General features: G+C 35.1%; 1 protein-coding gene across 1 annotated transcript; it reads right to left on the reverse strand.

Moving 5' to 3' along the window:
- Positions 1 to 947: 947 nt before the first annotated feature.
- On the reverse strand, positions 948 to 4,728 carry LOC131152938 (probable NAD(P)H dehydrogenase (quinone) FQR1-like 1). Its single transcript, XM_058104905.1, has 4 exons — positions 4,563 to 4,728; positions 3,083 to 3,176; positions 1,720 to 1,982; positions 948 to 1,448 (listed from the first exon to the last, which is right to left on the reverse strand). The coding sequence occupies exons 1-4, from the start codon at positions 4,583 to 4,585 to the stop codon at positions 1,217 to 1,219; spliced, it is 612 nt and encodes a 203-aa protein (XP_057960888.1). The 5' UTR covers positions 4,586 to 4,728; the 3' UTR covers positions 948 to 1,216.
- Positions 4,729 to 16,710: the final 11,982 nt, after the last annotated feature.

Below are 16,710 nucleotides of genomic sequence, written 5' to 3' on the forward strand. Positions count from 1 at the left end.
AAAGGAATGATAGTATATTAGTATTGTTTAAAATAAGGTTGTGATCGGTCCTTTTAAAATTTGGTGAGAATGAATCGTTCTTTGAATATTATTATTCAAATAGTTCAATTTTAGACGAAATGATTGCAAAATTGGTGATTTTCCAAGTAATAAGTCATGATGATTCCTATAGAAATTTTTATTGGTATACCATTTTATGTTGCTTAGAATAACTCTAATTTTGAAGGATCCTTTACCTTAAAATGATATTTTTTTTTATGAAAGTTATTATATTTTTTATATAATTATTACTCAAATTTTATCTTATTCTGTTGCATGAATCAAATGAAATCTCAACACTATTTTAACCTTCTACACTAAATGCACATTTAGCAAATAAGAATAAAATTAAATCTAACAGAAGGAAATCGAATTGCAACGTAGTTCATCCTACTCATTCAAAGTTTTATTATTTTACATTTCTATTTCATTCCATTTTGCAAATCAAATAAATTATAAGATAATTGGCATGGAAGGATTAAATATTCATGAAATATTTTAGAGTGATTGAATAGTACCCAGTTCCAAATTCACTTCTCCTGGAATAGCACTACTTTTTATGATAATTATAATATTTCTAGACTATTTATTTCACTGTCATTTTATTTTGCGAGTAAAAATTAGCGCTCGATTTTTTCCAAAAATATATATTTTTTTATAGTCTACTAATATGTTTGGACCGTTTGAGTGAGCAAACAAATGCGCGCACTAATTGCAAGGAAAATGGAATTTCCAAAGTCCCCAAAAGATGGATTTTGGTTGAGTAAGATGGATTTTGGTTGAGTCATTATCAAAAACAAGCAAATGCTTCTATCGATACACTCGAATAATTAAACGCTTCACAATTAGTGAACAGAATTCATCCTCATAACAAGTAATTTCAAACTCTGAAAGTCCACGCAGCCAAATGCAGAGCGAAAAAGAATGCAATTGCTTGTAGTGTTGTCTCACAACTAGAGAAGACTTGATGGAATGATCACTCAAACTTTAATGGAGGAAGCTATTGTTTTGAAGAAATGCTCTGATGTAACGCTCAAGCTACATACATGGATGAAAAAACGAACATATTCGAAAGAGAACATATTATTTTTATAAGCCAAATGGAAGGAAACTTAAATTCTAGAGACCAAAATGATCCAAGTATAGAAAACCAATGGTGGTTATATGGTAAGAGAAATCATGCAGTTCCCTTGAGTTTCTTTGCAATGCCAGCAATGTACTTTCCCTGGTGAAAAGCTTGCTCCAGTTCTAGCTCAGTGGGCTGCCTTGAACCATCCCCAGCAAAAGTTCCAGCACCGTAGGGGCTACCGCCCTTCACATGCTCCATCTCGAACATACCAGCCCCAAATGTATACCCGATGGGCACAAAAATCATTCCATGGTGAACCAACTGGGTAATCGCTGTCAAACTGCATAGTTTCAAAAATTAGTAGGAGAAGCCCGTTTGAATTTCAAAATTTTTGGGTAATTAGATAGAACTTCGATTGATTCTCAAAAGAAGGTCGTAAATATTTGAAAAAACCTTGCAAATACTTTAAAAAGAGAGCCTCGTTTATCATGATTTCTTTACTTATATATTATGGATGAATGAGAAAGCACATTGTTAAATATCATCTTTCCTAATTCCTCGGTGCCATATGAACCAAAAATGGATGGGAAATTTGCAGAGCTGCTACTTACGGGGTAGTCTCTTGTCCGCCTCCTTGAGATCCCGTGCTGTAAAAAATGCCTGCAGGCTTGCCAGCCAGCTGCTGTGTTCTCCACTGGCCCCCAGTTGAATCCAGAAATGCTTTAAATTGAGCAGCCATCATTCCAAATCTTGTGGGGAAACCAAAAATAAAACCATCAGCTTCAGCGAGCTCACTAGAAGTAATAAGTGGCACATTACTCTTTGGTGGTGCATTCATCTTTGCTAGCACCTCATCTGACAGCGTTTCAGGTACCTATCAAGATGCCAACAATGCTCAAACAATTAACTCATTATTCTCGAAAGGCAAAGAAAACCAGATCCCTTATGACACCAGTATCCATACTCCTATGTGCTCGACCATATGTTTCAAGCACTTTTTGTAAAATAATCCAACATATTGGAAAATTTTCTAGTATGTACTTTTCGCAAGCAAGATAAATTTTCAAATGCTTGTCCGAATGAGAAGTCAGTCAAAAAAAATTTTCCACCCCTGCCTCATGGGAGAATAAATACACCTAAACCTGCAAAAACTTGAGATCTTCGCTGTTCACTGAACCAGAGCAGGAATTAAACCTTGAATACTTCAAGTTTTTCTAGTGCATTTTTTTGGTAAGCAAGCAACAATGTCAATTTCTATTTCGAATTTGAAAACAGTCCAAATTATTTCCATCCCTGTAGAAGCCTAAGAGCTTCATGCTAGTCAGTGAACCACACAAGGAAATTAAATTCTGGAACATCTAGTTTTCTCAACTTCATAGTTTTTAGCAAGCAAGATACAATGTCAAATCCAGCCCAAACAAGAACCTTGCCTCTATCCTAACATTTCGCTGCCCCACTCCCAAATGGAAGGTTGGGGGATCAATTCCCGTGGAGTAACAGGGAAGTGGATCGGGCCATTGGGGAGTAATAGGATTGTGTAGTGCCTGCTCCATTGGGAGCATTACACAAGCACAGGCCCTTTGGGGGTCTTCAAAAACAAAAAAAAAAGTAGTGGTCCATATTTTAAAAAAAGAAAAGGTCATTTTCCATCATTGTAGTGTATATGTATAACAATAAATCTATCCACAATAGAAAAACCAAAAACCTTCATGCTGGTCAATGATTCACAATCACAGCAGCAAATAAAAAGCAATGTTAGGGGCACAGCCATTTTTGCCTAGTGCAAGGGACCCATATACCCTTGTGCCTTGCACATAAAACCCACTGCAAGCGTGGTCTCACTCAGTCACATGCCGGACACAAGGGCTAGGCTGCATCCCTACCAGTACCTGCTTCAGCCATAAGGCCACCCCGTTTCTTGTCCAAATTAGGTAACAGTCAAATTTTGGAATCATAACAAAGGCAAGCACACACCTGCCACAGTTTTGCTTCAACTCCTTCCACAGACGCTGCTCCTTTCTTTATCTCCTCTGCCAGCTTCTCAACGTGCCCGTACATTGAATAGTAACTGTACCATGAATTTTCATATTATCCTTCAACCAAAGAAGTTAATGCACTCCCGCAAAAGCACGCTCACCAGCACATAGACAATGGAAAATGGAGGACCAATAGTTGGGGCACACGCACACACAGACTACAGAAATGCATTCTAAATTCTCAGTCATTTCTAAATTAAATGCACTGCTAAGGACCCTCCCTTAAAGATGGTAAGGGAAATTAGAGTAAGGTGGGGGGCCATATTCAACTTTTTTTGGGTTAGTAATTGACAACCAAGCGGCTCTTAAGTTCTCAGTTTTAAATTTTTTCTTCAAGAACAATTCTTACTTTTAGGAGAAAACACATCCATTGTAAAACAACCTAGTGGCAATTTATTACAGGTATTTATTTAAATAAAAGATATTGAATAGTTATTCAATTCAACTTTTATAAAGTTCTCCTCAGATAATAAAAAAAAAAAAAAAGAAATTCTGAAAAACTGAACTTCATCCAACCACCCCCAGCCAATAATAATAATAATAATAATAATTCTGGATAAAACAGAGCTATCAAGTGTATAGATATTAGCCTCAAGGTTCAAGCCATCAAGCTGCTAGCTCACCAACTTAAATAAAAAAAAATATGAATATTCTATAAAGCACCACTTTTACTGTGCTTTTTTCTTTTTTCACTTTCATTTTGCAGAAAGCACTTAAACATATAAAACACAAATCAGACTGACATATTAGTTCTCCAACATCATTCGCAAAATTAATACAAGAATTATGCTAAAATTATGCAAACATGTTTACTTAATGTACAAAACGAATTGAGGATAGGCACTTCCATATTCACAAAAAAAAATAAATATAAGTTTTAGATATCACAAATATAAACAGTAATTTTCACAATAATTTGCAGGCATCAAATTTCAGAAAAAATCTAAATGTAAATTCAACCCTATCCACAAGCAAACCCAATCTTTCTAATTCCTTCAACAAAATTCTCGAATGTTAAACCTTACACTTCCCAGAGAGCAATCAGACGATGAAATTTATGAAGAAAGGAGTAATATTATCCAGAAATCATCATATAAAGCTCCCGTACGAAAATAAATACCGCCATTCATCAATCACAATCCCTCACACCCCACCCCCAAAAAAAATTTAGAAAAAAAAAAAATACGCACCCACACACACACAATCATACCCCCCCCCCCCCCCAAAAAAAAATCTACAGAGCATTTTCAAACATAAAACAAAATTATCAAAGACCCAGATGCTCAAAGGGATCAAAGAACACTACAGTGATCTATTTGAATTCAATGCAGCCAAGATAATCAAAAGAAAAGAAAAGAAAATAAAAGAAGAGAGAGAGAGAGAGAGAGAGAGAGAGAGAGAGAGTAGTGAATGCTTACATAATATAGACTTTAGTCGCCATAGCTGTGGGAGAAAGGAAGGAAGGAAGGAAGGGGTTTTAATGGGGGAGGGGAATGAAGCGAGGAGGAAGGGAAGGCCATATTTATAGCGGGGGAGGGAGGAGCTGACCTCTTTCGATTAGTTAAGTTAAGAGGAGGTTTGTTTAGTCAATAGTCGCAGATAATGGGCTATATACGCTGCATCATTACTCCTTCATTTACTTGCTAATTTTAATTATTCTAAATCCGAATGTTGATGTGATGTCACGCCCATCCCCCATTTTCGTAATAATTTATTTTTCTTTTTCCGTATTTCTTTCTTTAATTAATAAATAATATTAATCAATAATTCAATTAATTTTTGCAGCGACGCAGTGTTTGGAATCCCACAATGAAAAGATAAAATATAGAAGAGTTAAAGTCACACTTGCGTTGTATTGAGTAATTAAAGGGGAATGAGTAATTTTATATAGGAAAATATGTTTTTCTGAAGTGTCAATTTAATTATTATAATCCCCAACTTGCCAAAAACAATTTGACTTTATGATTTTTTTTATATGTTTAATGTACTTGTTGAGTTGTTCGTAAGAATTTTTATTTGATTTTATTATAAGTTAGGTTTAATTTTTATTAATTAATTTTTCCTTAGCATTGGTATGTATTTGTCATTTGCTACAGTATCTTAATTAATTATTAGCTTCTTATTCCTATTGTAATTAAAAATATTATATTATTTGTTTCAATTATTAAATTATTTCCAATGTGACATTAATTTTAAGCTACTTTGATATATTACATTTCATTTTTTTTTAAATTGTTGTTTCTTTGCTTTTATTTTACCTCTATATTTGGATTATGTATCACTCATTTTAATTCACAACTTCATTCTTATCTTCATTTTGTTTCTTAGTTTCCCTTCCATATTGAGCAGTTGCCTTTTAAACTTCATTTTTATTTATTTTTATCACATACCCTTAATTTAGGAAGCAAGCTTGTGGAAAATAAAATAATAATATATTTATAGCATGGTGGATTTGTCATATACAGTAACGCAAACACCGTTGAGAATCCAATGCCCCAAAAACCTAAAAGTTCCTCTACAACGTTCGTCCACGGAGGGTGAACAACCTTCGTTAATCCGATTGTTCTTTGATAAGAATTAATACGATTTTTATAAAGAATAGAAGAAACATTTGATTCTTTAATGCATATTCCATATGATATGATAGCACCCAATCTTTTTGATTGGGTAAAGGCATTTCTTGGAGGCAAAGAAAAAAAATAAAAAGATAAAAACTCACAATTTCTCAAAAACATTTTATAGATATGTATGCTCTTAAAACATATATTGAAAAAGAAGGTGTACTCTCAAGAGGACGGGTGAATTGGGATTAAATTTTTTTTTTTAGAAACTTCTTTAGTTAGTTCTTTCTCAACCCTTTTTAGTTTCAGCAAACACTTATGTAAGATTTGAATTTAAATCACAAGTCGAGTTGAGAATTAATTTAGTTATAATTCTTTATGAATAAGAATATCAAATTAAATACTTTGTAGGTTTCTTAAGACTTCTTCCAAAAGCTTAGATCAACACCCAACAAATTAATTTAATCAATCAAGATAATATATCAATTGCAGCAAAGTTTTCAAGATTCAACTTTTGAATATGTCAATTCACTCGACAAGATGAGCTTGATTTCTCAATATAAAACACGATAGAAAATTCAACTGAACTTCCAAAACTCAAATATTGATGTTAAATATGTACCATGAATTATACAACAAATCAATATATTAATGAGTTTTGGTATTAATCAATCAATGTACTCTCTTATGGTTTTCGCAATAATATTGATCAATCAACATACTCCCTTACGGTTTTTGCAATTCCCAAAAACAATTTAATTTTCAACGATTAAATAATCAATCCTCACAGTTTATATATGTGTAGAAAATTAAATTCACAACCATGCAGTTTGTATATATATACAGAAAATTAAAGAGAGTAGGGAAAAGAGAGCGACACCTAACTCAAATCATGCAATTATTATTTAGGTAAGCAGCCAACACTTAGGCCCTTTACCCAAATAAAATCAATAAAATAGAGGCTAGCTGAAAAAAGACAAAAAGGAAGAAAAGGTGAAATAAAAAAAAGATAAATAAATAAAAAACAATAGTAAATTTAGCTAAACGAAAAATAAAAAATAAACAAAAAGGCTAATTTTGAAAAGTAAAATTTAATAAAAGAATATATATGAAAATGGTAAAAACATGGGTAAATTGCTTAGTCTACATGATTAATTGTAGCTGTGTTACAACTGTAGTTGAGTTATGAGGGAAAAGATTCCTCATTTAATTAGTTGTGTACCTATTGACGCACAACAATTTTAATCTTTCGATCAAAAAAATAAATCACACAAAGAACATTCACAGAAAAATGGAGACGAGAGATTTTACGTGGTTCGGCAAGGTTGGCTACGTCCATGGAGCATGCACTTGGAGAAAAATCCACTATGAAACGATGACAGTACAAGATCTTACCAGTCTCTTCCCGATCCCAGATCCCCCATACACCCCTTCACCTTCAACCCGTTGAAGAAAAGTTCTTCCTAGAGAGAACCCCCTCTAGCTCTCCTTGCACAAATGACAAGCGATCCCTATATTTTCTCATGACTTACAAACATATATATGACACCACACAACCATTAGATTTAAAGACGATCCAATGGCTGTGATAAAAGCTACAATAAACAAATAAAAATAAACATACTTTTTTAACAATCTCCACCTTGACTTTTAATCATAGCCAAACACAACATTTCATCCCCACACTCTGGGATGCTCTGTTAACAATCAACAAGAGACTACATTAACTAAGTCCAGACAGCGTTTGTGTCACGCCTCGAACCCGATAATAGGACCCAGGGGTGAATTAGTAACCTAACTTGTCCCTGTATCTACAAAAACAACACTGATACACCATAATGAAAGAGGGTCCGACCCCATGGGGTTCCTGAACACCCTATACACATTCACATATATGACAAATAGGCAGCGAAAACTGTTCTTACTATACATACATGGTACCATTCCAGAGTCTATACAAACGGAGTCCGAACTCTATAATACAACACAAAAACCCGAGTGCCAATCAAAACCCCAAAAAGATAACCCAATATAGTCCTAGCACTTACACAAGCGCTAGTTCCGGTTACCCGAAGGACCTGAAAAAAAAACATGTACGTACGATAGGGTGAGACACCTCTCAGTAAGGCAGATCCAGGTTATATCGGTATGTGACATATGAGTGTTATCATGACATAAAACATACACATTTAAATACAATTCTAGTATTTTCACAAAATAGTTCCAGTATAGTGCATCACACGCACGCACACGTGATCAAGTAACCCAATGTCATCACACCCTTCGGCCCGAAGGTGGCCCGCATTACACGGCGTCCCCGGCACATGGTGTAGCCCCAGGCTCCCATGGCATCGTACTGGTACAACTGGTGGATCCACACCCTTTGGTGATCATCCGGTAAGGCTCACGCCCTCAGATATAGAGCCAGACACTCTTGCCCACTGGCAGGTGATATTTCACACCCTCGGATATAGAGTCGGACACTCTTTCACAACTTGGAACAAGTCGGAACCCAGTTCCTATATCTCATTTCAGAAAATCACAACATATGCATGCTCATATAACAAATCAATCCACACTCATTTGGTAATATCAACAATCATGGTTTTAAAAATACAGTTTAAAACAAGTCAAGGCACGACCATCTCTATAACACAATATATATCACAATATATTCATGGTTTTCCAACAAAACTAGAGATGCAACCCAATGCCCCCTTTTTTCCAAAATTGTAATATGCAAAACCCATAATTTTACGCGTTAGATCCTCCCAAATGAGTAACCAAAATATAAACAGAACCGTGAACCACAGTTCTACCGAATATGATTTCGAAAATAACCGACATAAACAAAATCCCCTTTCCTTTCCCCAAATATCCAAACCCAAACTCTATGGCTCCTAAACAGCTAACCGAGTTCCCAAAACTTATAAACCACAATATAAAACATACTCAAAATTTCATTCCCTACACAACTACCAAAGCGGAAATAAAAATCGAGCCTTACCTTGATTTTAAGCCAAAACCCGAAAATGCTCGAAATGAAGATCCGTTCCACCAATCTCGTAGAGAATACTTCCCTGATCCTCGTAGTAACGTTGGATCATTGATTCAGGAAATGGTCGGCAAAGAAATCTAGAGAGAGAGAGAGAGTGGATTTTGAGTTCTTAGAGAGAGAGAGAGAGAGAGAGAGAGAGAATATTTTTCCGTTTTTTAACTAAGAAGCAACCAAATGGATATTTATAACCCTTTGACTCGGCCAACCTCGTCGACGAGGTGGCGTCTTCGTCGACGAGTCAATGAAGGACGTTCGTCGATGAAGCAGTGGCCTTATCGACGAGCTTGAGATTTTTGGGTTCTAGAAACCTCTCGGCTTCTCCTTGTCGATAAGCCTTTGAATTTTGTCGCCGAGTATTACAAGGTCCTTCCTTGACGAACTTTGGCTTCATCAATGAAGCTTGCTCAAATTATTGTTTTGCCTTTTTCTTTATTTATTTCTTCTATATATCACGGTTTGGCTTCTTATAGTTTAAACTTAACTAATGTAACAGGTTTCGTTAGCATATCTACAGCATTTCCATCTGTGTGGATGTTTAATAACTGGAACTTACCACTTTTAACCCAACCTCTAGTTGCATGGTATCGATGTCAATATGCTTCATGCGAGAGTGGTAGACTTGATTCCTTGTCAAGTGGATCGCACTTGGACTATCTTAGAATACGTGTAACCTATCCTGCATAACACCAAGTTCCTAAAACAGTCCAGTTAACCACAAAGCCTCCGTACTTGACTCTGCCAAAGCTATGTATTTAGCTTTTGTAGTAGACAAAGCTGTAGTAGGTTGCAACATAGCCTTCCAACTAATGGAACCACCAGCCATAGTAAAAATGAAGCCAGAAGTAGACCTCCTCTTATCCAAATCACCTACATAATCAAAGTCCACATAACCCTGAACATTACAATTATCAGTATTTTTAAACAGGATACCATAATCATAAGTACCACGCAAATATCTGAAAATCCATTTCACCGCATTCCAATGCATTCTACTTGGATTAGCCATATACTTGCTTACCAAACTAATTACATATGACAAGTCTAGTCTACTACATACCATGGCATACATCATACTCCCTACTGCACTGGCATAAGGTACACTAGCCATATCCAACTTATCCTCATCAGTAGAAGGACACAATTTAGTAGACAACTGAAAACGAGCAGCTAAAGGTGTACTTACCGGTTTAGCCTTATCCATGTTAAACCTTTCCAACACCTTCTCAATATACTTACCCTATGACAACCATAGCTTCTTCTATTTTCTGTCCCTCTTGATTTCCATGCCAAGGATCTTTTTAGCTGCACCAAGATCCTTCATCTCAAACTCATCCTATAACCTGGCTTTCAACACATTCAACCCATCAATACTATTATAGGCAATCAACATGTTATCCACATATAACATAAGGATCACATATACACCACTGTTAAGCAATCTGAAGTAAACACAACTGTCATAACTACTTCTAACATACCTAATCCTCAACATTTAAGAATCAAACCTCTTATACCATTGCCTAGGGGATTTCTTTAAACCATAAAGAGACCTATTCAACTTACATACCAGGTGCTCTTTACCTTGTTCCACAAACCCCTCCGGTTGCTCCATAAAGATATATTCCTCCAACTCACCATGAAGGAAAGTTGTCTTTACATCCATCTGTTCTAGATCTAAATCATGCATAGCAACCAATGCCAACAAGGATCTACTAGAAGCATACTTAACAATAGGAGAAAAGATTTCATTATAATCTATACCTTCTTCTTGTTTGTATCCTTTTGCTACTAACTTGACCTTATATTTTATCCCTTTTGCATCTAAAGTAGGTTCTTTCTTTTTGAAAACCCACTTACAACCAATCAGCTTCTTGTCCTTGGGCTTTTGAACCAACAACCAAGTGCCATTCTTATAAAGAGACTCCATCTCCTCAACCATGGCTCCAAGACAACTATCCCATTCAGAACTTTGAACTACTTGCTGAAAATCAGAAGGACCTCCACTGCTAGTAATTAGAGCAAATGCAACTAAGTCCTCAAACCCATACCTGACTGGTGGCTTAACATTCCTTCTTTCTTTGTTGGTGGCTAGCCCTATAGGCTCATGTCTATCACATGTCCGAGGAATTTCCTGAGGACCTATAACCTGTCTCACTGTATACTGTGCAACAGAATCAACAACAGTAGTCTGAGTATTACCCATACCTGAATTTTGAATACTGTCCAACTCCACCTAAATAGGTACTCCCGTTGAATTAGACTCCACCTTCTTATCAGCGTTCTCCTTCAACATGGCTTCCTCATTGAAGACCACATCCCTACTAATGATCACCTTCCATGCTATAGGGTCCCACAACTGGTATCCTTTCACTCCTTCTTGGAAATCAAGAAACACGCACGGTTTGGACTTAGAGTCCATCTTTGATCTATCCTATTTCTGCAAATGCACATACAATGGACAACTAAATATTCTCAACACAGAGTAATCTACCGGCTTACCTGTCCATACCTTCTCAGGAACCTTTGCATTAATAGTTGTAGAAGGAGACTTATTTACCAGGTAGAATGTCATACTCCCTGCTTTTACCCAGAATGACTTAGGCAGATTAGCTGAATCCTCATACGCCTTGCCCTCTTTAGTAATGTTCTATTCATCCTTTCAGCCACCCCATTCTGCCGTGGTCCATATGGAACTGTATAATGCCTAGTGATTCTCTCTTCCTTACAAAATTCAATGAACTGGTTGCTTTTGTACTCCTGTCCATTGTCATATCTCAGAAACTTTAGTTGTTTCCTTGTTTGCTTCTCTACTTGAGCTTTCCATTCCCTGAACTTAATGAATACCTCACTCTTGTGCTTCAGAAAATACACCCAGACTTTCCTGGAGAAGTCATCAATAAATGAGAAAAAATAAATAGCACCACTGTGAGACTGCACCTGTACTAGACCTCATGCATGTGAATGAATGTACTCCAGCACCTCCTTGCTTGTATGCTTTCCTGTTCTGAAACTCACCCTACGTTATTTACCAAAAAAAATAGTATTTACAGAACTTAAGCTTACAAATAGAATTACCTCCCAGTAAGTTCCACATGTGCAGCTCCTGCAAACCACACTCACTCCTATGACCCAGCCTTATATGCCACAGAGTAATATCATTTGTATTTCTATCTGAAGAGGTACTAGCTGCAGCTCCACCTGCCACTATTTTGAATTCTGGTGTTATCCCAAGAGGGGGGGGGGTTGAATTGGGTATTTTTAAAATTAAGTCCTTCAAGTTCTAATTTTGAAAATTATCAATTACAAACTTACAAGTAACTTAACAACTAGCACAATGTTTCTCAATTAATCAATTTAATGTGTGTCATTATCAAGCATACAATTATACCCAATTACTCACAAACATACCAAATGTTCAATACATACACAATAAGTAGATAATTTAAATGCAAGAGGAAATTCAAAAGAGTTAAGAGAATAGAGATGCAAACTCGATTTTTATGAAGTTCGGCCTACTCCAGCCTACGTCCTCGCCTTAAGCAACCCACTCAAGGATTCCACTAAAAATTCGCTCCTTTAACTGGGACAGAACTTCCCTTACAATCTGCTGCTTACAAGAGGCGTAGCTTCCTCCTCAACCTCGGTTCACAACCCGAACCGTAAATACAAAATAATAAATGCAATTTCTGCAACAACTCAAAATGCTTCTAACCAAACTAGTGAGTACAAAATAAATCCTAACATATAATAATATGATAAAACATGAAGCTCAATATGTATGTAACAATATGATCTTTATATGAAGAATGAGATGCTTCACAAATCTACCCTTTAATCAATATCTCCCAAAAATTAATTTTTATTAATAAATACTTTGGAGAATTCAGGGTTTGATTTTAGAGTACTTTATGCAAGAATATAAAATAAGATCCCTTGTAAAAATGGTCTTGAATAACAAGTAGTTCTAATTTCTTGCTATCAAGTAATTTATAAAATTTAAATCTTTGAATAAAGAATGTGTCCTTGAATATTACAAAGATTTAAACACTATTTTTCAAGTACCTTTTGCACCAATAATGTAAATCTTTTTGAATAAAAAATACAACTCTAAGTGTCACAAGGATTCAATTTTTAGGATACTATTTCCAAAAAATTTAAATAGGTTTCTTGTTCCCAATAAGATTTTTAGATAAACAAATAATGGAGAAGACGAATGTTTAATAAAACTTTGAATACTCAATAAAATATTTTTCCAAACCTCAAAATCAAACCTAGATTAGCAGAGGTTGTGCGTGTATTCGCTTGGATCTTGAAGATGCATATGCCCAGACAAATATGAATTCTTTGGAGTGCAGACAAAAGTTCCTAGCCAAGAATCAAAGCTCTCAAAATTATGCCAAAGAAACATGCAATTTGTTCAAGGCTCTCAAGAGATAGGCAAAAAAGTGTTCTTCTAGGGTTTAGGGTTAGTGTATATAAGCAATCTCGCCATCTAAACAATTTCTGACCATTGGATCATTTAAAATATTTTATTTACATCCGTTTTTGCACTGAAACTTCGTTCTGCTCCATGAACTTTGTCAACAAATGGGTACGTTTGTCGATGAGTGTACAACACTCGTTCATCATTGAGGTTCTGAGTTCATCAACGAGAGCACTATCTGAACTTTTTGGGCTCTCGGTATATTTTCGTCGACGAGACAACACTATTCATCATCGAGTGGCCTTCATGAGTTCATCAACGAGGCCATGGGGTTCATCGATGAGGCCTCTAAAATTTGCCTCTAAAAATTCTTTCAACCTAGAACTAATGTGAATGAATCTTTCATGAAATGCATGAGTCATCAGGTCAATCTAGGGTATATTTAAGCTTCAAATTATATCATATGACATATGCAAATACATTCAATTCTAAATACCCATTCCCATTGAAGATCTTGAACTTAAAGTTTGCTTCTTCATCCTTTTATTCCTCTAGTTCCGTAGATTAAGTCAAGTGATATGTACTTTAGGTTCCTCGTGGCTTCCATACAAGTTTATCATTCGTGCATTCTAAATCATGATCCTATTCAAAAACTCAATTGCACAGGTCAAATACCAAGTGATTTGTCATTATCAAAATAGGATTGGACTCATAGAGTCAACAATCTCCCATTTTTTTATGATGACAAACACACGAGCAAAAATAGGTTACTCCTAACAAGGCTCTCCTTAAGATAATGCCTAATTTAGAATTTAGCAATATAGTTTACATACAATGAAGTTCATACACATTGTAGAATATGTAATATTTTTTCTAGTACAACTTCTCCATATATTTCTCCCCTTTATTTCATTCTCCCCCTTTCTTGTAAAAGAGAAAAAAAAATAAGAAGAAAAAAATATTTTTTCTTACTACCTTCTCCCCCTTTCAACATCAACAAAAAGGTTAAAAAAGTACATATTTGCAATCAAAATACATTTCAACCTTTATGTTTCAAAATTGTACTGCGAAATATATTTCTCTGTGTTACTCAATTTACTTCTCCCCCTTTCTAAGGTTTATCTATGTTGTTGAATCAAATTTCAATGTGACCATACACAGTATTTCAATTTACATAAACATGGAAAAGCAAATCAGTTCATTAACGTCCAAAAGTTTATGTGAGCATCAACATGTGTCATGTATCCATAAAAATTTAACATGCAATGACCATTCTTTAAGTTGAACGCCAAATGAAAAAAAAAATTTGAAATATGAAAATTTATACCAAATGTGAAATGTGAATTCTAATTTAAGTTGCTCCCCCTTAATTATGTAGTCTAACATAACTCTAGGCAACTTCTCGACTATGTATCAGTCCAAATTCACATCTAATTTGGATAAACCTATCCGTCGTAAGTGGTTTCGTGAATATGTCTGCCTATTTTTCTTCTGTGCATACAAAATCAAGTGACACATCTCCTTTCTGCACATGGTCACGAAGGAAATGATGTCTAATTTCTATGTGTTTAGTTAGTGAATGTGATATAGGATTATTTGAAATGTTTATTGCACTCGTATTGGCTCATTTTATTGGAACTGTGTCTTAGTGTAATCCAAAATCCATAAGTTGTTGTTTCATGTAAAGCGTTTGAGTACAACAACTTCTAGCTACTATATATTCTACCTCGGATGTGGAAAGAGCAACTGAATTTTGTTTCTTTGAAAACCAAGATACTAAAGAATGTCCTAAGAAATGACATGTGTTGCTCGTACTTTTTCTATCCACTTTACTACCAGCAAAATCAGCATCTGAATAGCTAATAATCTCAAAGGAGGTATACTTAGGATACCATAATCCAAGCTCAATGGTTCCAATCAGGTATCTAAGTATTCTTTTTATAGCTAACAAATGGGACTTTTTAGGTGTTGCCTGAAATCTTGCGCACAAACATACGCTAAACATTATGTCAAGCCTGCTGGCAGTCAGATATGGTAAGCTGCCAATCATCCCATGATAGAACTTAACATCTACTGGTATACTTTGTTCATCTTTTTCTAATTTTAAAGAAGAGCTCATAGGTGTTCCTAGAGTTTTACCATCTTCCACATTAAACATTTTGAGCAAGTTTCTAATATACTTCAATTGATTTATAAAGATTCCATGTTGTGCTTGTTTGATCTGTGGTCCTAGGAAGAAGTTAAGTTCTCCCATCATGCTCATCTCAAAATATTTTTTCATACTCCTTGCAAACTCATTGCACAACTCTTCATTTGTTGCTCCAAATATGATATCATCTACATATATTTGTACTAGGAGCAAATTCTCATTTTTAGCTTTTATGAAAAGTGTCATGTCAATCTTTCCTCTATTAAATCCATTTTCTAATAGAAACCTGCTTAGCCTTTCATACCAAGCTCTAGGAGCTTGCTTTAAACCATACCAGACTTTAGTTAGCCTATAAACGTGATTTGGATGCTTTTTGTTTTCAAAACCTATGAGTTGTTTTACATATACTTCTTCACTTATGTAGCCATTTAAAAACGCGCTTTTGACATCTATTTGATACAATTTGAAATTCTTAAAAGCAGCATAAGCTAATAGCATTCGAATGGCTTCCATTCTAGCTACAGGTGTGAAGGTTTCCTCAAAATCTATTCCTTCCTCCTGGTTATATCCCTGAGCTACTAGTCTTGCCTTATTTCAAACAACTATTCCCTGTTCATATTTCTTGTTCTTATATATCCATTTTGTTCCAATAACTATCTAATCCTCAAGTATAGGAACTAATGTCCAGACTTTATTTCTCTCAAATTGATTTAACTATTCTTACATAGAAATTACCCATGATTCATCCTCAATTGCTTCCCTCACATTCTTAGGTTCTTCTTGTGATAAGAAAGAAAAGAAACTAATCATATTTCTAAGTGAGAATCGTGTAGTTACTCCACGTGATGGTTCTCCTATAATTTGATCTATAGGATGATTCTTTATGTACTTCCATTCTCTAGGTATTTCATTAACCTATTTTTCTACTTGAGTATCTTTAAAGAGTGTTTATTTAACTTTAGCGTTCTTATCTGAATTATCTTCAATAGATAATTTTTAGTATTCTTTATTAATCTCAATTTCATCCTCATCAGTATTTTGATCGAGCAAATGGATCGGATTCATCGAATACAACGTGTATGGATTCTACAACGGTTAATGTTCGTTTATTATATACCCTATAGACTTTACTATCTAAGGCATATCCTAGAAAAACGCCTTCTTTAGATTTCACATCAAACCTTCCTAAATGTTCATTATCTCTTAAGTACAAAGCATTTGCAGCCAAAAACATGGAAATATGAGATGTTTGGTATGTGGCCTTTTCGTAATTCATATGGAGTCTTATTTAGAGATGGTCTAATTAGGACTCTAGTTAGAACGTAATAGGCAGTGTTTACTGCCTCAACCCAGAAGTGTTTAGGTAGTTTATGTT

This window comes from Malania oleifera, chromosome 4 (assembly GCF_029873635.1).
Source record: "Malania oleifera isolate guangnan ecotype guangnan chromosome 4, ASM2987363v1, whole genome shotgun sequence".
In the NCBI taxonomy this organism is placed as follows: Eukaryota; Viridiplantae; Streptophyta; class Magnoliopsida; order Santalales; family Ximeniaceae; genus Malania; species Malania oleifera.